General features: G+C 41.4%; 1 protein-coding gene across 1 annotated transcript in view; it reads left to right on the forward strand.

The window, feature by feature from the left end:
* Acyp2 (acylphosphatase 2) overlaps positions 1-19,757 on the forward strand; it is a 186,294-nt gene extending 166,537 nt beyond the window's left edge. Inside the window, exon 4 of the mRNA XM_075942511.1 lies at positions 18,625-19,757. Coding sequence (XP_075798626.1) covers positions 18,625-18,739 — 115 coding nt within the window. The 3' untranslated portion in view covers positions 18,740-19,757. The remainder of the gene's footprint in view (positions 1-18,624) is intronic.
* The last annotated feature ends 1,767 nt before the right edge of the window (positions 19,758-21,524 follow it).

The following is a 21,524-nucleotide window of genomic DNA, read 5'->3' on the forward strand; positions in this document are numbered from 1 at the left end:
CATCAAGCAGAACAGGCAAGAGCAGTTTCTTGCCCAAATGGCTAGCCTTGTCACATTGAAGGCAAATTCCATAATGAGTTTCTTCAATGCCCATCAACCTCTCTGAAGTAATTGGTGCTGCCAGAAGCAGACATGTCTCACTGTGGAAAAGTCTAAGTTCTTAAAACATTTTAAATGTCATATTCTATAGGTCTTTGACGTGTTGAAGATTATCTGTCTAATTGAAATGTATTTCTGTATATCTAGGAAACCTAACAAACATGACAATGACATTGATTATTATAAACGACTATCTTTAATCCATAAATGTATGTATCATATTTTTAAAATGAGATTTTTAAGCATAATATCTTAAACAAGAGTAGAAATATACATTTAACAGAATTGACATTAAATTTGTATCAATAAATCAAAGTCTATACCAATGTAAAGTATTCATTTTTATATTATATCCCCTTTTTTCTTAAGAAAGAGATTGACTGTGACCATTAGCCTCTTATAATCAGCCCCCTTTAAAAAAATAATAATAATCATTTTGGGAATTTGGGCATAGTTTTCTCCAAACTGCTTCCTGCTGTTTGTTGGGTAAAGTATTTTTAGGGTTCAGGGAGACCTTTTGGGGGGGGGTCTTGTTTCATCAAACCACATAAGCCTGGAAGGAATCCACAGTTCTTGTCTTCTGTAGAAATGAAAGCAGAACCTTTTTTCCAAAGTAACATATCCTTAGACTCAAATTTTGAAGTCAAGATACCTTTAAAATAAATGTGTTGGTTTAGCTTAGCAGCCCCGAGAATTAAATGTTTTTCAGCAGTTAACTCATTAACAATCAAAAAGTGAAAGAAAACAGTAATATACATAATCTAGATTCTCTGTGTATGTTCTATGTTTATGTGGCTTATTTTTTTATTCTATTACTTTTTAATATTTATTTTATTATCTCTACCCCTTCAATCTATGACTGTCTGTACTCTTTTACATTTATTGTCTCTTTAAAGACTTTGTTTTAGTTTTTAAAATTATTTTTTTCTATGACTGCTTATACCTATTTTATTTTCTTTCTTTCTTTCTTTCTTTTTTAAAGATTTCTGTCTCTTCCCTGCCACCGCCTCCCATTTCCCTCCCCCTCCCCAATCAAGTCCCCCTCCCTTGTCAGCCCAAAGAGCAATCAGGGTTCCCTGTCCTGTGGGAAGTCCAAGGACCACCCACCTCCATCCAGATCTAGTAAGGTGAGCATCCAAACTGCCTAGGCTCCCAGAAGCCTACATATATTTTTTAAACACACTGTTACCCATTCGAAGGTGGATTTCTGTCTAAATCTGTCTTTATTGTGTATCTGTAATCTTTTTTTTTGATCAATGTTGTAAACTCTTAGAAAGCATGGCTAGGACCAGAGCAGTCACTTTGGCTGTTGGTTCCACCTTGCTCAACTTCCCAACATGGCAGAGGTCCATTTACCACCAGTTCTGGGAGCCATGCTGACCACCCCAACTCTTGGAAGCAGTTGACCCATGCCACCACCAAGTAACCTTGGAGCACGCTGTCCACAAACCCCATTCAAGTGCTCTATAACAGGACTTCCTGAAAGAGCCAGAGCCATTTGTGCCAACAGCATGAACCAGGAAGCTGTCTCTTAAAGGAGCCTTGCAGTTTTTGCTGCAAATGCTGAGTCAGGAAGCCTTCTCTTAAAGGAGTCATACCTCTGCTCACTGCCAGCAAGCAATGCCTGTCTGAAAATATGCAACTTCTAAGAAACTCCAATTGAATCCTGTTTTTGTGGGTCTAGAAGCCCCCCTCTTTTTTTTTTTTTAGCTTTCTATGGATGGTCTTGCTAAATATTTGAGCACCATTTGTAAACAGAGGCTGCACATTTGTTTCCCAGCTGCCCTGATCCAAAAGCTTACACAGAAACTATACTAATTACAATACTACTTGGCCAATGGCTCAGGCATATTCATAGCTAGCTATTATATCTTAAATTAACCCATTTCTATTGATCTGTGTATCACCATAAGGCTGCTCCTCTCTGAGACAGAGTCACTACAGCTGAGCTCTGCTCAGCCCCCTAAGTGAGCCCCTTAAGGTATCTGTTTCTTCTTAGCTCTTGCCCAAGTTGTTACTTCTGCTTCACTCTGCTAGGGGGGAAACCTCTGCAGAAATGTAGCAATCTGCTCTGGCTCTGGCAAAAAGTTATTACGTCTTCTGCTCCACTCTTAAGGGAGTTTCCCATCAGAGATCCTGCTCCACTCCTGTGAAAGAAGAGCTTTACTCAAAATCCTTGTTTCAAGAGGTTTATTTGTGAAACAGGAATCTAGGAGAGTGGCTGCCTCTGCCAGAGTGAAGGACAGCTGCCAACTAAACAGGCAGAGGAGCTTCTTAGGGGTAGAGTTTTTCCAGGGAGAAGATTTTCAGGGAGAGAATTGGTCAGATTTTGATTCACTTGAGCTTGGACAAGCTCAGATTGGCTAGATTTCATGCTCAGGGATTGGCTGGTTTTCTGCTCCAGGATTGGTTAGTTTTCCTGCTCGGGGATTGGTTAGCTTCATGTTCAGAGGGCTCTGGTTTTAGGGACAAAGTATATTCCTTTCACTGGTCCTTTTAAGCCTTTGGCTCTGGTTTCAGGGTCAGGGTGTGTTTCTTTGGTTCTGGTTTCAGGGCCAAAGTGCTTCTTTCACTGACTCTGGTTCCAGGGTTAATATATGTTTCTTTTACTGGTTCTGGTTTCAGGGCCAGGGTGGGTTTCTTTTGCTGGCCCTTTTACTCTATACATGTAAAGACTTCCTAAATATTTAATTGTTATTTTTCTCTTAACATGGAAAAAAATTAAAGGAAATAGTTCACTCTTTAGTTTACTAAGGGCTTACTTTGATATGTGATATAAGAGCTTATCTAAATTTCCTCTTTTGTTGGTTTGTATTTAGATGTTAGCCACTTACTAGGGTAAAATTAGGCTATTTCTTTTTAACATAAATATAGTTGTAATTACACAGAAAGGTAAACTCAATAATTCTGCTATCTTCCCACCTAAAAATTAGAAAACAGTAGAGATAAAGAGTTCCTAGTCTGCATATAAAGAGTTAAATAATAAGTCAATTTCCAAAGACTAATCCTGTTGCTAAATGTGTATTCTAAACACCTTAAAGATTGCAAATTGCTTTCAACCACCATACTTTCCTTATCTTGAGTTGTTCCTGTTACCCTCGCCTGTGACCCTAGTTTGTTTCACCTTTCAATAGTTGATATTCTAAGCTTTTATGCCTGAATGCTCCTCCGTATTCAGCATATACGGGCCCTCTGTTTCATCCCTAGCCAATGGAAGTGGAGAGGAAAGGGCTGTATCACCAGTAGTTACAGGAGTTATTTTAGGAATTAAAAACAAGAATATGCAGCATGCACAAGTGTTTGGTTTTGTCTTCTGAGCTTTATAAAGATCAGCATCATACTGAGACCATAGAAACCATTGTTCTCGAAACTAAAAGGAAGTCCAGAGGATTTAAATATTTCTTGTTGAAAAATGATTTAACTTTAGGATATTTTTTTTCTACTGAGTTCCTGCATAAAAGGATGGATGGTGGGGAGAGCAGTAAAGAATCAGCTGTTTCATACAAGCCGCTTTCTATGAGGGGAGAATCATTACACAAGCCTGGAACAGGGGCTAACATAGACACAAAGGATGGTGGTGGTGTAGGTTTGTGCTTCCACAGGGTTGGTGGTTTCAGTATCATGAGGCAAACTGAAGCAGTTAGAGCAACCTGCCAAGGTTAAAAAAAAAAAAGTTGACTTTGTTAGGGAGGATGTCAATCTTCCCCTCCCGCTCCTGCGAGTTAGTCCATGCAGAACACACCCAGACACCAGATTCTCAGCACAGAGGAGATGTATTACCCCGAGGGGCAACCAGGGTGTAGCTGCAGACTGACGGCAAAGAGCAGCAGCAGCAGCAGCAGCAGCAGCAGCAGGTGTTTCTGCAGGAGTGGGTTTTTAAGGACAAGAAGGGGGAGTCTGTGCTAGGGTGAGCTGGTAAATCCTGGTTGAACATGTGAGCCAAATTATGAATTTTGATTGTTGGACCTTGCATCAGTGGCCAAATAAGGGAAGGGACCTTGGGGGCTAGCTTTAGGAATATAATCTAATGATTTTAGCAAGAGAGAGAAAAGGGGAGGAAAGGGCACAGTGGCCAAGCCTGTCAGTGCCCTGTTTGCCACGCTCAGGTCTGTTAGGGAGTCCTTCGGGCTTTATTTGCTAAAGCTTGTTTACCACATTCTAATGAGTTAAACATTCTTGTCTAAGAATAGGAAAAGGAAGCGCATTAACTAAATCTGAATAATAAAGTATTTATAATATGTACCAGTTTTATATTTTCAATGTTAGTTTATGGTGCCAAAGAAATTGACGGCTCAACTATTTAAAAATTATAGCACCATGGCAACCTCAACTGAAATGGTCCAGAATTCTCTAAACCATATTGAAGGTTTTTAATATTAATTTAAAGCTCTCTGTAAGATAGGGCAGGAAAAAGAATTGATTTTTACCAAGTGCTCTAATCAAATGTGCTTTTGACCTTGATTTGAAATGGTTTAGCTCTACTGAATGACTGCAGTGTGACCACTCTTCCTGTGTTTATTCAAGTTAAACATTTGTAAATTCCTATTGTAGCCTAATGATGCGTGCTTGTAATTCCAGCACTCAAGAGATAAAAGCACGAGAATCAGAAATTTAGGTTGTCCTCAACTTCATAGTGAGTTTGAGGCCCTCCCTGGACAAATGAGACCTTGTCTCGAAAACAAACCAACAGCAAACAAAAGAACCAGACTACTGTCAGCCGTCATGCAGACACGTTTTCCCAAGAACAGTAGAAACTGACATGGCTAAGCCTCAACAGCTAGTAACTTAAAGGGGGAACAGTGCCCCGGACTGTGTCTAGCTTCCAATATTAGATCAATATTTGTCTTAATTTTCCCTCAAACTGTGGGCTAACTTTTGAGTGGCAGTTCTTGTGCTTTGCTTCAACACACTTGGGACTGTGCTGCCAGGCAGTCTAAGGGCTGCGGAGCCAGGCGGGCTCAGGATGGAACCTTCTCCTTCCTAAGGAATGCCAAGCACAGACGTGATGAAGCACGCTTACAGAATCCAACACGCTCAATGAATTTTGTTCACATGAATATGGAGTTTCAGCATATACTGCTTGGAAATGAACGTCCAAGCCTGCTTGGTTTGCCTAATAGAATATTTGGTAAGAGCAAATAAGTTCTGACTTAATATAATTTCTTATTTGTTAATACTTAGCCAATAAAATGCAACATTAAGCATATCCTTAGTTTAACATATGGCAGTAGCTCATAAAGCAAATGCTATGTTGCATATAGATGTATGTATCCATCTCGTATTTACATCTATACATTCTTTCTGTAAGAAAAAAGTGAAGCTGGAACTTCACTGACTGACAGGTCAGGTCCCACTTTCTCATCCTTCTGTGGAAAATTCCTTTAAAGAGGTTACAGATGTAAATGTCCCAGAGAGAATCCTTGACTACAGACATCTAATTTATCCTCTACGGGAATCCTAACTTTTCTTCCCACAATACAAGTCTAGCGGCATAACTTACTGCAGTAAGGACGAGCACTGGGTGGAGGCTCCCCCGGGCTCACGCATGGCACGCACACTCTATCATGGTGTTTGTCTTGCCAAACCGTAATCATTTGTCTCTCCCAACAGACTAGAGTTCACTGGGGACAGGCAGCCTTGCTGTTTGTTTTTGTGTGCCTAGCACACACTACACAATAGGCATTTAATAACTGCTTTTATGTGTTTCACATTTGACTTGTCTTCTTCTGTGGTTATTTTAAGATAAATTTTAACTGCAATGAAGAGGATAATACAACTTGTAATTTATAGTTTTTCCTTTATTTCTGAGACTCCATTCCAACCCACTGAGATCCAGCAATAAGAGATGTCCAGAGCCAAACACTGATAGGAAAAACACAAATCTCAAATCTTTTCATAGCACCTGCTACGATTGCCCCAAGCCTCAGAAACAAGTTTAATCCTAGCAAACAGCTCAGAGCCTGACATGAGTAAGGGCTAATAAGGATGGAAAAGAAAAGAGAATGAAAAAAAAATTCAATCAAACTTGTTTGGCTGTACAAGATGCGTAACAGCCTATAGCCACCAAGATTCTGTCAGATGCCAGGATGCAAGAGAACACATGGGCAAGGGGTGAGTGAGCAGGGGCATGGAGGCAGAGAGAGGTGAGAGAGCTGAATGATCACGCGAATGCGGTGGGCATATACGTTTCTGAACTGTCATGCTAAATCATTCAGAGAGTTAAGATGAAGACAGAATTAAGCCTAAGACAGAGCATGAAAGGATCTCAGCACAGTGAACACTCCCACCAAGAAGGACTGCCTGGTACCAGAATCCAGTTATAATTAACCGTGTTGTCACAGCTTCAAAGGAAAGATTCAATGTCAGTTTCCTAAAATCTCATTCTTCAGATGCCGGAAGGCTTCTTACCTAAATGAACTCAGTCCATCTGAAGTCTCTATCAGTGGTGGCACCATGGTGCGTATGCACACGTGCATTGTTGCTTTGCTTTGCTTTTGTTTTCCAAGACAGGGTTTCTCTGTGCAACAGCCCTGACTGTCCTGGAACTCACTTTGTAAATCAGGCTGTCCTCCACCTCAGAGATCCACCTGCCTCTGCCTCCCAAGTGCTGGGATTGAAGGCGCCACCACCACCACTCCAGATGCATTACTGATATGTGTTAGGAGCAGCATAAATTTCTGAATGAACAGGCTATGAGATAGACATAATTAGCCTGTACAGTACCCAATCCAGATGAAGATGGGTTGAGAGGAGGCTAGACCGAGTTTATCTTGGAACTACAACAGCAAAGACACTGTGTGGCAACAGTCATGACAGAGTTTGGAGAAACCCTTGTGCTCAGTATTTGTGATGTGGGGAGTAATCTTAGACTCTAGTACTATGAAGTAAAATTTTACAAAGAAATTTTACAAATGAGAGTTACAGTGCCTGGTGAGAAAGCCAGGAAGATCTTGGTGGAAAAACCAACGTGACCGAAAAAAATCTTCACCATGTTCTGCATTTTTCTACTACACAGATTCACTTAAAGGTATTTGAACAAGAGTTATAAAAGTAGTATTTAATCCCTACAAATGAATTATTTTATTTGTTAGACTCAGTGAGTTGTAGCAGAGCAAGTAAACTTCCGTTTTACGGCTTTGATTTATGTTTATTGATTAACATCGTATTCCTCTACAAGGGAGCTAAAATGACTCACTCTGCACTTCTAGTGCTTTATTTATAACCTACCACCCAGAAGACCCCAGCTGCCCTGGAAAGGAAGCATGTGTTATTGAGTATTTTTACCTCAGAATTGGACTTAAGTTGTGTTTTCAGTATTTCATACATTTGGAGCTGAATATGACACATTCGGGGCAGAATAGGACATTTGGCCTGATGTATGACACATTTGGAGCTGAATGATTGGACTTCAAAGATTAAATGTATGCACATAATGATCATATATAAACTATCTGTTAGGGCGTACGATTCTACGAAAAGGGACAGAGGCGGCTCAGCACACAAAGACGCTTGAACTGTTCTTCTGATTCATTTTTCTGTAAACTATTTTCAAAGTGGTTGCCAAGGGGAGGCACGCCCTTGCGTACAGGCACATCCCCTCAGATGTGACTCCACCCTTGCTAGGTCTGGAGAAACCAGCTCTCAGTCCAGAAATTCATGGCCATCAACAGGACTGCAGCTGCAGAGCCCACTGCCCTTAAGATACATGGTCTTACAATAGAAGAACATTGTGATCCTTGTGTTGATGGAAAAGGATCTCTAGTAAAGTCAATCACAGAAGCCAGTCTCTAAGTAACCCTATCCTGTAGTTCCCACTGAGAAAGTAATGGAATTACTGTCAGGGAAGGAGAAAAGACCGTAGATTCATATACTTATTATACCTCGCTTTGCTCCCTACAGAACTTAAAATGATTTGTAAGAACATATTAAACATCAACAAGAGAGTGGACACTTAACAATAAGAATAAGGGCGGGGCACAAGATAGAGTCAGGAAGAAGGCCATGAGAATACAATAGGACCGCTGCTGTGGGTGGGTCAGGGTTTGGCTCTAAACAGTCCAGTGGCCTTCATCTGCTAATGCCATTAGCTCTGTTTGCCTAAGAACATTTTTAAGGGAAGTGAAGAAGTCAGGGTAAAGGATGAAAATACGAGAGTGTCTGGCCAACTCGTTTTTCATTTGGCTTCCTGTAGGAATAGATCTTAACATATTTGGAACAGAGAACATGCTGAACCATGTGTCCTTAATATGGCCTTTCTCAGTACACTTCTGAGACAGGATGTTCACAAATACCCAATGGCACTGAGTTCAAAATCTAGGCTGTCTGGACTGGCCATCAGCAGAACCCTGAAACTCTGTGAAGCTGTTCTATCTCCTCTTTAACAGGCAACTCAACAGCTTTCTCTGATCTTGCTGTCTCCATTTCTTGCTCCATCCTCACCCTTAAAACTGTTCTAATCTCCTCAACCACATCACCGATGCTCTCTTGCTAAGGTTACAAACTACTTTTCAGTTTATATTTTACTTGGCTTCAGCAGCATTTGGAAGTTGCCTACCATTTCCTTACAATACTCTGTGCCCTTGGTTTTCCTGGCGCCACACTTTGACCCCCTTCTCTGCGCCTTCACCCATGTGTTGCTGCTTCTCTTCTGTTGACCCATCAATGCAGATACCCCTTTAGACACAAGGAAATGGATCCAGCAAAATCATGTACTAAAACTGTGTATGCACAACAAACAAAAGACACTTGCTACTTCCGAAGTCCATAGCATAGGGTTTTATGTTGTTCTTGTTAACTGAACAGCAGCACCTGAGGTAGGTGTGGTATGTCAAGCTGGTCAACTTCTAGTCCAAACTCTTTCTGCCATCTTTCATTTTAGATCCAACAGAGTTAGGGACTACATTTCCCTGAAGTCAAGATTTCAAATGTAACGTATGCTTTCACAGTCAGTGATAATTATGTGAAATTTGAACTTGGCCTTGTGTCATGTGAGCCAGGGACAGCAATGCTGAGACATCCATGACTCTGGAGATAACACAGCCTGGTGGGGCTTGCTGCTGTGTCCATGTGTCTATGAATTATTTCAGTGGCGGCCTCCTGGCTCCCTACAGGGTGTGTTTCAGGGAAGTTCTAGTAATTCCTTCATGCCCTACAACCAAGCATTAAAATCCCAAAATTGACTTCCATTGCTACGATGCTAGCGCCTTCTCACCCCTGAATAAGACAAAGTAAGAGCCTGTGTGTCACTTTGCAAAGGAGCTAGAGATCACAGTTATGGCCTCCCTTGTTCCACCTTCTCCATTCTTAGCCCTTGGACTCGAGTTTCTCAGGGTTCTGGCCACAGCTCGTGGCTGGAATACTTTCCCAGACTCTCTCATTTGAAGAGGCTGAGGGATGTGAGTTGAGGAGCACTTCCACCAAGACACAGTGGCCTTGTGAGCGGAATTCCCCTGGAAGTATGTGGTGCTAGGGATTCCAGAGATTACTCAATGGGCAAAGGCAGAGGACAGATACACTGCAGTAACTGTTATCACGAGCCTGCTCTTTGACCTAGATGGTCCGTGAGGTTTAGCAAGCAACCATCCTCTCCAGTCTTTTCGGGAGCTCTGTGGTGACAGCAGTAGCTCTCTTTTCAGAGATGAGGAATCCGGTCTCAGGTTATTGTGCAGGACTGGGGTTTTCTGGATAATCAGCTGGCAAGGGTTCAGAAATGCTATTAAAATACCATTTAAGCATTTACCTTTATAATAAAGTGTTATTTGTCCACGCATACCTGAATAACGAAAGCTGTTTGGGGAAAGGAGAATAGCAAAAGTGCTATGCACTGTCTTTCCATTATTAATGCCAGCTTAAAAGCTTGAGATTGGCAAGCCCCACGTCAGCTTTTAATTCATTCGCCATCTTTTCCTTCCGACTGCTTCCTCCCTTCGGCCCCTGTTTTAGAGCAGTGCTGCAGAGATGTCAGAAAGGATAATTCCCCCCAGGAAAGAGAACTGCTGTGAATTATTGATAGTGTTGGCTTTCTAGTGGTTTAGCTTCACCTCTTTGTTTCAGTCAAGGATATTAGCTAGATGGCGTTTTTCTATCACACTAGGAGCTCGCTTGTCCACTTTCTACAGGCAATACCGACTTGAGCTACAGAGGAGACGGGGCTGCTGGTTTCCACTTCCTCACACAGTGAATCCTTCACACATTCCACTCTCTATGACTTTGCTTAGTGGTAGGCTAATGGGGCAGGCTTCAAACTGAGTTTCTCAGAGCCCATGGGATGCTCTTGAGATGCTTGAGGCCAGTGAACCCTGTGGTGGGTGGTATTTCCATATATACCCACACATGAGTTCTTGTATCAGAGAAAAACACTGTACCAAGAGCATAAAGTTCTTATTTAAAATGTTGGAAAAAGAGATAATGTCTGTCAAAGGCTTAAAAATCCTGAATTAACACAACAAATGCCCGAGTGAGGGTTTGTCTATCTGTCGAGACACCAAGGGAAATGCCCCAGGACTTTTATATGTCAGCGTTAGCAGTCAGGCATGGTCCTCTGCGGAGGGCAGCGTGCCTGTGCCTGGGCGTGCAGGGTGAACTTGCTACTCCTGCTGTGCTCTAAGAATTCTCTGCAGAGGGCAGCGTGCCTGTGACTGGGCGTGCAGGGTGAACTTGCTACTCCTGCTGTGCTCTAAGAATTCTCTGCAGAGGGCAGCGTGCCTGTGACTGGGCGTGCAGGGTGAACTTGCTACTCCTGCTGTGCTCTAAGAATTCTCTGCAGAGGGCAGCGTGCCTGTGACTGGGCGTGCAGGGTGAACTTGCTACTCCTGCTGTGCTCTAAGAATTCTCTGCAGAGGGCAGCGTGCCTGTGACTGGGCGTGCAGGGTGAACTTGCTACTCCTGCTGTGCTCTAAGAATTCTCTGGACACGGAGCAAAGCTGGTCACTGTGTTTATTTCTATCCTCTATAAACTTGATCACAAGAAACACTGGAAAATTGGAGGAGCTGTTAAAAATAAATGAAGCAATTGCAATGAGTTATCATGATCCACAGGCTGAGAGGTGGGTCATTCCTCAGATCCCAAGGCCCCCAGCACTTTTTAAGATGACTGTACCCATTACTTTCATAGGAGAATCCCACAGGCAAACTTTTTTAAAGCAACTTTCAAAAGGTATTTTAAAAATAAGTTTTTTGCTTCTTTGCTATAAAATCAAAGTTGAGTTCGTACTCAGGGTTTCTGCTCGCATGTAATGGTGTAGGATCTAGAATGCCCTCCTAGGAGCCAAGGTCATGAGAGCCGTAGACCTGAAGAAGGTATACAGGTGACAAAGACTCATCCTTCCAATATGTTATTACCTAGTAATGACATCATTATTTAATAATAAGACTGAGCCTGTCTCAGAACTTGCATGTTAGTGTCAGGGAGGCATATGAAAAACACACAAGCAATCACATAAATACAGCAATTTACAAATGTCATTGCCATGACACACCCTTCATGCCAACCCTGAGAGATCAGTAGCCTAAGTCCATTTTCAAAGGCACAACTGGATACTTTCCTGTTGCCAAGGCCATGAATGTGTGGCACTTACTGTATCTGATGGTTAAATATGTACCATCTGCCACAAGAATTATAGAGAATGTCATGGAAACTCCAAGAGGCCCAATGGTTGATGATTGCCTGAATGATAATACACACACACACACACACACACACACACACACACAAATAAACTAATAATAATAATGATAATAATAATAAAACAGTACTGCTAATTTATTAGACAAAGAGATCTTTCCTTGGTCATTCGATATTCAGCAGCCCTGTGTTTTATTTATTCATAATGCAAAGATGGCTTGAAGGTGCTTGGAAATCATTCATGCAAGATCATTGTGGTTTTTCCCTTCCATAAAAATTCTTTTCACAACATGTATAATCCCATCAAATATGGAAGAAATACATTCATAATGAAACCTCTTCTGTTGCTGCTGTGTCTTTGTTAAAGCCAATATGATTTTGGTAATAAAATAAAAAGCCTCACAAAAATTAGTTTCATTTTTTTAAAACTCTACATAAGACACTTAGAAACACATTTAAAATACATTGCAGTCAAAAGAGGCACATGCCTATCAAGTAATGACTTGTGTCAACAGGATTTTCCAATTTGCACTATTATTTTTATTACTTGTATTTTTTGAACTTTCTAACTATCCTATCAAAGGGTAACATTTCTTAAATAAAAATGTCTAAAATACATGTATAAGTGAATTCACTTAGATTTATAGCAGTAGCATTAGACTTCAGTTTCTCTCAGGTGTATAGGATCCATCCGTCCATTCAATGATCCAGTCAACATTTGTAGAGTCTACTGCACTCTATAAATGGGTAAAGTCTGAAGGCACCAGAGCGAAGGATCCTCGCCGTGTTGTCCTCTCATCTGGGGATGCTGCCCTTGCCCCTTTCTTTCTCTGCACAGTTACTGCAGCCATGCTCTAGAATGCAGTGAGCGGGGAGTGTGGCAAAGGAGCCCAGCATACGGAGCAACTTGAAATTATTCAGTCAGTGTAGAAATAACTGACAAATCAGAAAAACATCACACACGGATGGTTCATAGGTAAATCAGAGGAAACCAATGAAAACAAGAAATGTTACACCCCAGCAAAGCTCAGCAAGACACCAGCTACAGCTTTAGAGCTCACTAGAAGCTCCACCTACAAGATTAAAATATTACTCAAAAGAGCAAGAAAGGTCAAGCTTAACTAAGTAGGAATTTATTGAGAGGTGCAGAGACCCTGAGCTAAGCAAACTGCAAACTTTGAGTGAGGCGCTTAAAGATGTGAACAAAAGTAGTAAAATTTTTACTCTCTTTTTTAAAAAAATAATTTATTTTTATCTGCATTGATATTTTGCCTGCATGTGTGTCTGTGTGAGGGTGTCAGATCTTGGAGTTATGGACAATTGTTAGCTAGCTGCATGTGGGTGCTGGAAATCCTCTGGAAGAGCAGTCAGTCTGTTCTTAACCACTGAGACATCTTTCCAGCCCGGAAGTTTTCCTCTTGATAAGATTGCTACTCAAACACACTTTGATTTGAACAGGTAGTGCCCCCTCAGCCCCCAGAATCATGTTTTAAAATTCAGATCTCCAGCTAGTGGCCCTATGTTGGGAAATTATGGAAACTTTAGGATTAATTTACAGCCTACCTAAAGGAAGTAGATTCCTGGTATGGATCCTTCTTCAGGAACATCTTGTCCTTAGCTCCTTTCTGTCACTCTCACTGCTTTTTGTCCATAATGTGGCAAAGAAGCTCCATGCTTCTGACACCATGATGTTCTGCCCAGGTGTATGGGACCACAAGACCCTGGACTGAACCCTCTGAGATCATGATCTGCCCAAGTATATGGGACCATGAGAGCTTGGACTGAAACCTCTGAAATCATGAACCAAAATAATTCTTTCCTCTTTTAAGTTGTTTCTATAAAATATTTTGTCACAAGTAACTAATACAGAATGTGAGTTTTCTCCCAATCGGTGTAATATTTAAAAGGGAATGCGACCGGAATAGTTAAAATTATGCTATGATCTGGAAGACTATATATGACAACATTCAAAAGTAAAGTTACTGAAGGAGATAGGGATGTGACTGAATTAAAATGTGCTCTAAAGTTATTGTGTTAACTTTATTATTATTTATTATTGTGACTTAGAGAGCAGAGATCCCAGTGCAGCCAAACAGAATGTCTAGGAAATCATCAGGAGCATGTGCGAGTCTTGAATGTGCTGGGAACTGCGTTTCAAGTGTGTGGGCAAAGTTAAGCTATTCAGTACAAAGTACTGGAGAACATGTCTAACCAGGAAAAAGTAGATCTTTTACATAATTCTTCAGAAGCTAAAGACACCCTTTTTAAACATCTTAATTGTGTAAAGGAGGGGGGAGACAGGGAGGCCAGAGAGTGTTGTGGGGCACACATCACTGCACACACGTGGAGGGCAGAGGACAGTTTTCAGGCATCATTTTTCTCCTTTCCAAACGTGGATGCTAGGGATTGAACTCAGGTTGTCTGGCTGGACAGTAAATGCCTTTATCTACTTAGCCATCTCGCTGGCCCCAAAGTCGTAAATACAAAGGATAAAACTATATTTTAAAGATGTTACATTTTGAACACGTGCATTTACTTTTACCCCTACATAAACTCCGCTTACTAGGACAAAGGATTTTCGTGAAGGATTAAACATCTATAAAGTCTAAGAAAGGGAGAAAAAGCTATAGCAACTTTGAGAACTGGGATGAGTGAGGTATACTTGCACATCTTTGTCAAAGAGATACTTAAGATTTAATGTGCACTGGGCCTGTCAGGGTTTCTGTTGCTGTGATAAGACACTGGCCAAGGTCAAACCTGGGCGGAAAGAGTGTATTTCATCTTACAACCTGTAGTCCACCATTCAGGGGAGTCACAGCAGGAACCTGGAGGCTGGAACTGAAGTGGAAGCCATGGAGGAGTGCTTCGTACTGGCTTGCTTTTTCTGGTTTGCCCGGTCTGCTTTTTTATATAACCCAGGACCTTTTACCCAGTGGTGGGCCACCCAGAGTGCGCTGGGCACTCTCAAGTCAATCAAGAAAATACACCATAGCCCCACCTGCAGGCCCATCTGGTGAGGGTGTTTTCTTTACTGAGGTTCTTTCTTCCCTAAATGACTAACTTGTGTCAAATTGGCATAAAACTAGCTGGCTCAAGGCCATAACCTTCACAGACTCCCAGGACAACCTGTTCAGGACTATGCCCTGTGGGCAGGAATATTGGGTGTGTTTTTCCTGGAGAATATAATAGATCCAAGAGAAAAGGTGTTCAGAGACCAACAATCAGACTGGAAAGGGAAACCGATTATTTGGCTCATCCTAATCAACACAGAAGCAGAACTCAGGGACAAGCTGGTAGACACGTCCATTTTAGGTGAGGGGAGGTGGGATTCTCATCCAAAAATATCTGTTAAAATATTTGAATTTCCCCTCAGATGGGTTGTCACTGTTGAGAAACTATTGGCCCAGACATTGACTCCTGGCTTAGCTGGCTTTGGCCAGTTTAGCAGGACCAGCATCCAAGGAAGAGCAATATAATCTTAAGGCCTCCCATCGCACTGTTGTGCACCTGCTAGAGTGCAGAAAATTAGCTTAACTCCCACATTGCTGTGAACTGAATGTGGAGGCTATTTCATGTAGATGTCTCTTTACACACAAATCGCTCTTCAATTTATATATATATATATATATCGTATTCCTTTCTTGAAAGAGAAGATGTATCTTCTTTATTTTCTAAAAAGCAGGCTGGCGGGGTTGGAGAGATAGCTCAGAAGTTAAGAGCACTGGCTGTTCTCCCAAAGGTCCTGAGTTCAATCCCAGCAACCACATGGTGGCTCACAACCATCTGTAATGAAATCTAGTGCCCTCTTCTGGCATTTGTGCAAACACTGTATATATAATAAATAAATAAATCCTTAAAAAAAAACGTAGGCTGGCAAGATGGCTTATTGGTACAGGTGCTTGCCGCCGTGCCTGGTAAGGGGAGTTTAGGTCCCAGGATCTACATGGTGAGAGGAAAGAACCGACTCTCAGGGCTTGTGCTCTGATCTCCACAGCACACAGACATATGCACAAACAGATAAATCTAAAGAAGAAACTAGGCTTAATGAGTATGCCTGCTTTATGCAACTTCCCCTGGGCCTTGTCCCACCAGTTACCATCCCTTTGTCCTTCCTCCTCAATCGTCCCCCTGAGCTGCAAAGTGCCCCGCATATTCCCCTCCAGGTGCTGAGACTGCTGCTGGAAGACTGGGCTTTGTCATCACCCTCTCTATGGGCCTCAATAGCGCAGTCTCCTGAGTGAAGGCTACACACCTTCTCTGCAGAGCACCGTTTCTCTGGTTGGTACAGGAGGTGTGAAGACACCCAGCCCCAGCTGACACATCACAATGTGACCTGTACACCGCAGGCCCAGGGAACATCTCAGAGGAAGGGGTGGAAAGATTGTAAGGCCAGAGGACCAGGACGTCTGCCTGCTGCCAGACAGTGTCTTCTATATAGAACAGGGCGCTGGACCCATAAAACCTCAACAGTACTTCCACCTAAACAAGACCGTCGCAGTCAACACTAGTTGACATGCTAATGTGGATAGGGGAAATCTCTCAAGGCCCCACCCCTAAATAAAGAGCAATGGAAAATCACTCTTCTCCAGGAACAAGGCCCTGAAGGTTATTCAAACCCAAGTGGTCTACCTTCAACACTTACACATATAAGCTATACTAAATGGACTCACCAGTTCTATTTATAAATTGCAATTTATAAGGCTTAATTTTTTAATTTATAAAATTATTAAAATTTATAATAGAGAAAGGTCATAAATTTGAGGGGGAGGGATGGGAGCATGGGGGAAATTGGAGAGGAAGTGGTAAAAATGATGCGCATTCCGTTCTCATGTATGAAATTCTGTAAAACAAAATTTAAATTACTGAGAGTGTTATAAGGTTTGGCGAGATGGCCTGACAGGTAAAGGTACCTGCTGCCAATCTTAATGGCCTGAGTTCAGTCCCCAGCCCCAGTGTTGTAAGTGGAGAGACCCAGCTCAGCCACATTTCCCTCTAATACCCCCCCTCACACACACACACATGCTAAATAGTATCTCATTCTTTATTTAAATTTTTAACATAAAACTGTGGACATTTTCAGATATTTACCGGCATTAATTATATTTATTTTTTAAGCACTCATAGTTTTTGTCCATTTTTCTATTGCATAAACATCTCATACATCAATTTAAAGTAATCTGTACAAGAAGAATATTCCAAATAAATCTTCCATTTTACGACTTGTCCATTGAAGACTTTCTTTCTTTCAGTATTTCAAAACCCGAACCATTTTTATATATTTAACATCCCCAGCAGCTCTTTGTTTCAATTATGCTTATCTAAAATTTGCTAGAATTTTCTTAAGAATGCAGTTGAAATGCTTTTGCTCTCACGGTGATCTGCCCAAGTGCGTTCCAGTGTGCGTGCCTTTGGTGCATCTCCTTTGTACAAAGCACTTTGGGTGTCACATAGAACCTTCTAGCCCTCTTTTGTCTCCAAACTTACCTACTAGACGTAAGCTCCTGAGAGAACAAATTGCATTGTAAGTAGCTGTGTATGCAATCAAGCACCTAGAATATGCCACGCATGAAATGCTTCCTAAGTACTTAGTGAATTGGTCACCTATACCACTTGGCGATGTGGTGATGGTATGTATATATGCATACATTTATAAATATGTGGATATTATGTAGATGTGGAATGTATGGGAATATGGTAACTAACATACGTTTATATGAAATTTTATGACTAGTTTGTTTTTTCCAAGAGCTCATAGATCATTTTTATAAGTGGCCTTGGCCATGATGTTTAATCACAGCAAGAGAAATGTAACTAAAGATATGAAATTTTCACTTTTAAGATTTTAATTAGATGAAGAAAAGAAGTGAAATCTGTAACTATCGATGATCTAGCCTATGGGGTGGGGAAGCAAAATTGACCTCACCCAGCAAAAGTCACAAGTAAGAGCCAATTTGAGTCATTGGAATTCTTTTCCCTGGTTAAGAGTCGTTTTCAGACAATTGGTTTTGTCCAGAAAATAGTTTTCAGTCCAAGCTTTAATGTAGTGTGCGATTCCGCTGCACATCACCATACAGTGGTGGTCTCACAGCAAGGAGCACCGTCAGGACTGTGAGGGACCATTCTCTGTAGCAGCTGGGCTCGGGCCATCACTGTCTCTAACAGCCTCATTCTTATGGGGGGGGAGTCTCAGTTGGTAAAGTGCTTGCCTGCAGGCATGAGGACTTGAGCTTCATCCCTAGAGCCCACGTGAGGAAAATGCTGATCATGGTGTTCATGCTGGCAACCCCAGGGCTGCAGAGGCAGAGACTGGGCCCACTGGCCAGCAGAGCCTACCTGGGAAATTCCAGGCCTCTTACAGACCATGTCTTAAGAAAAATAAAGTGTATGGCACCTGAGGATCAATACTCAGTTGTTCTCCAGTCTTCACACGCACGCGCGCGCACACACACACGCACACACACATGCACACACAATGCACACACGTATGTGCGCACACACACGTACATATGGGTTTACCATATACTTGGTAATGAAAAGAATGGTGAATTAATTGCTTTGACTACTAACCACTTTGTAAAAATATTTTGAAACTTAAAAAAGCTAAGTAATATTGGCCTTGAAGTGTTTCTTTTAGGACAGGGATAACGATCTTACTATGAAGTAAGTTGCTTAAATTATTACCTTTTCTTTACCCATGTGTAACTGTATATTGTATTTTGTAGTATTCTTAGAACAGCATATACAAAGTAAGCAATTTATTTATTTTAATTAGCGTTATATATGCAGGATAACACCCTTCGTTGTGACATTATGTGCAAATGTGAACTCCCCTTATTAGTTCTCACGGGGTCTGCTAGTGTGTGTGCTGTGCATGCTCATTTCTGCTTGTTTCTGTTTTGCAGGAAGGCCTGGCTGAGCAAGGTTGGGAGCCCTAGTTCTCGCATCGACCGGGCAGACTTTTCTAATGAAAAAACCATCTCTAAACTAGACTACTCTAACTTTAGTATTCATTATTAATGGAAGCAAAATAACAATTGTAATGCCGACATTGCAGAAGATAAAACATATTCTTAAATTTGTAGTAGTAGGATTAAAAATGGGAACTTTCTGTTCTGGAAACCTCAGAATTATATGTTACTAAAATGTCTGAAATTGAAAAAAATGTTACCCACCTATGTTTTTAGCAAGCAGAAGCCAAGTATTATAAAATAAAATGTTGCTGTAAAATATCTGCTGTGAAGATTCAAGCAAAACCTTGTCTTACGGAGGGAGTCACTAATTTCAGAAAACATTGTAGTGTATACATGTTATTCAGCTAGACATAAAATAAAGTTAACTATCTAAAATTATCTTTAGATATTGTTGCCTAATAAGGTGAATTTTAATGTTATCTGAAAATAATTTACTACTAAAGTTGAGTAATCTGTATTGTTATTGAAGTCTTAGAATGGCTAAAATAAATTTGTGTGATGATCACTGTAACGAGAAAGTAACAGCAATAAAGAGTTAGTGTGTAAAATTCTTGTGAAATCCAGGCCTGATTCGGGACTGAGCTGGAGCTACTTGGCATGTTCAACCTCACTGTTCTGTGGAGTGGAGAGGCAGGCTGGGTGACAACCGCTAGAAGACCCTGCTTCGGTCTAGAAAGCTTCAAGATTCATATCTGCTTCCTTCAGCTGCAATCCTTTGACTAAAAACACTGAAAGTCTAAATAAATCACCTAAACTTGGACTATCATTTGAGGTCTTCAAATGATAATCAGCCAACATAATATTTGAAGGAGGGGGTTAGTTTATATACCATGGAATTATAATATTGAATAGGAAAGACCTTTAATAGAAAATAGTATTTCAAATGTACATATAATACATATGTTCTTCAGTGATTTCTCTATTGGTTTTTCGAGATTGGGTTGCTCTGTGTTGCTCTAGCTGTCCTGGAGCTTGCTCTATAGACCAAGTTGGCCTCAAACTCAGAGAGCCACCTGCCTCTGCCTCTCAAGTGCTCGGATTAAAGATGTGTACCACCATTACAATTTTGTTTCTTTTTATTGTGTGTGCGTGTTCATTTGTATGTGAATGCAGAAATGCATTTACTGGGATGTGTGTAGAGGTCAGGTGACACCTTTTCATAAGTCATTTCTCTCCTTCTACCTCGTATGTGGGTCCTAACCCGCCAGGATTGCGTAACAAGCACCTTTATCACTGTGATCCTGATTTTCACCTATGTATAATGGAAGCCTCCATTAAAACACAACTTTATGTAGAATTGAACACATAAACAAAGTTGGTTGCTGTGTTTTATTGTTGTGGTGGTTGTTCAGCGCAGCTGGTGTGATCGAAACGGAGTGGAGGGGCCCCTCACGCTTGGCCTCTCCTTCCTTAACTTTTGGTCTGTTTCAAATCCGTGGGAATGCAGGCTGGAAACAGCCATGCTATCCATGTGTCAGATGCCACTGCTCTCTGTAGTCTAAGGCACGGTCTTTGCCTCTAAGTCTGTATCCAGGCCTCTCCTCTACCTGCTGCAGGGTGAGAGCTGAGAGACGGGAGCAGAGGGGGATGTCCGTCAGCTTGAAAAGTTCACCTCACGGATTATAATAACATAATATATCATATGTACATAAGACAGTGCAGTGGTGGTTACCTTCCAGATAACCAAAAAGAAAAGGAATGTTCCTATTATTTGAGACTATCATGATGACAAGCAGTATATTTATTGGGTAGTATAATTTTATTCTGTTCTATTTCCCTATTCTATGTTAAGGAAAGAAAACGTGATTTTGTGTTCCCTTTCTTTGGGGAGGGTTTTGACGCCAGGTGCATCTGAAGACTTTTCTTCTAAGGTTTCATTTTAAGAGAGCATCGTGGGTGGTGACACATGCCTTTAATCCCAGCACTCAGGAGGCAGATCTCTGAGTTCGAGGCCAGCCCCAACTATAGAGTGAGTTCCAGTACAGCCAGGGCGACACAGAGAAACCCTGTCTTGAAAATCAGAATTGTGAGAAAAGGGGGGGGGAGAGGGAAGGACGGGGGGAGGAATGGAGGGAAGGATGGAGGGAGAGAAAGAGAGAGAGCAGCATTGTGCCGTGGGTGCGGACAAAGATACTCACTTGGTCTTCAGTGGGTAAAAGAGAAGCAGAAATGCCAAGACCTAGGGAGCAAAGGATTCTGTCAGACTTTGGAAATGGTCAAGAAGCTGCACTTTTCCACATGGTGAAAAACACTGTCCTTCTTCCAGAAGCCCCTCCAGGGAGATCAGTGGGGTACCAGAGGAACTCCTGGCCCTACCAAGATTCCTATCCCCTAAGTACTGCAAAGCATCTACAAGAACTGATGTATTTTAGGCAGCAGTCACGGTAACTGACAGGCACTCGAGACCAGAGAGATTGGCCTGGGATGCTTTCTCACCTAAGACCTCTTATGTCTTCCTTCTGAGAAAGAATGCAACACACATGGAAACAGACTTAGCTTCCCAGCTCTCAGACAGGTTTAGAAAGAGGAAGATGGATATATCTTCCCATTCAACGTTTTGGAATAAAGATCTGTATTTCTCTTTATACATAGGAAGGTTCAGTGGTTTATAAAATGTGTATATATGAGCGAAGGCGACACTGATATTTGGCATTTTGTTTATATCCTTTGGTAGTTCTTTTAACTCTTAAAATAATTACATTTTGCTGAAACAATCTTCCCTCTGCACAAAGTAAATCATATATTAATAAATAGCCTCGACTAGTTGGTAGAAATGCTGTAGGTAGTGTTTGAAAAATAGGTGTATATGGATGGGAAGAAAAAGATAAATA

The sequence above is a fragment of the Microtus pennsylvanicus genome, chromosome 12 (assembly GCF_037038515.1).
Source record: "Microtus pennsylvanicus isolate mMicPen1 chromosome 12, mMicPen1.hap1, whole genome shotgun sequence".
NCBI lineage: Eukaryota > Metazoa > Chordata > Mammalia > Rodentia > Cricetidae > Microtus > Microtus pennsylvanicus.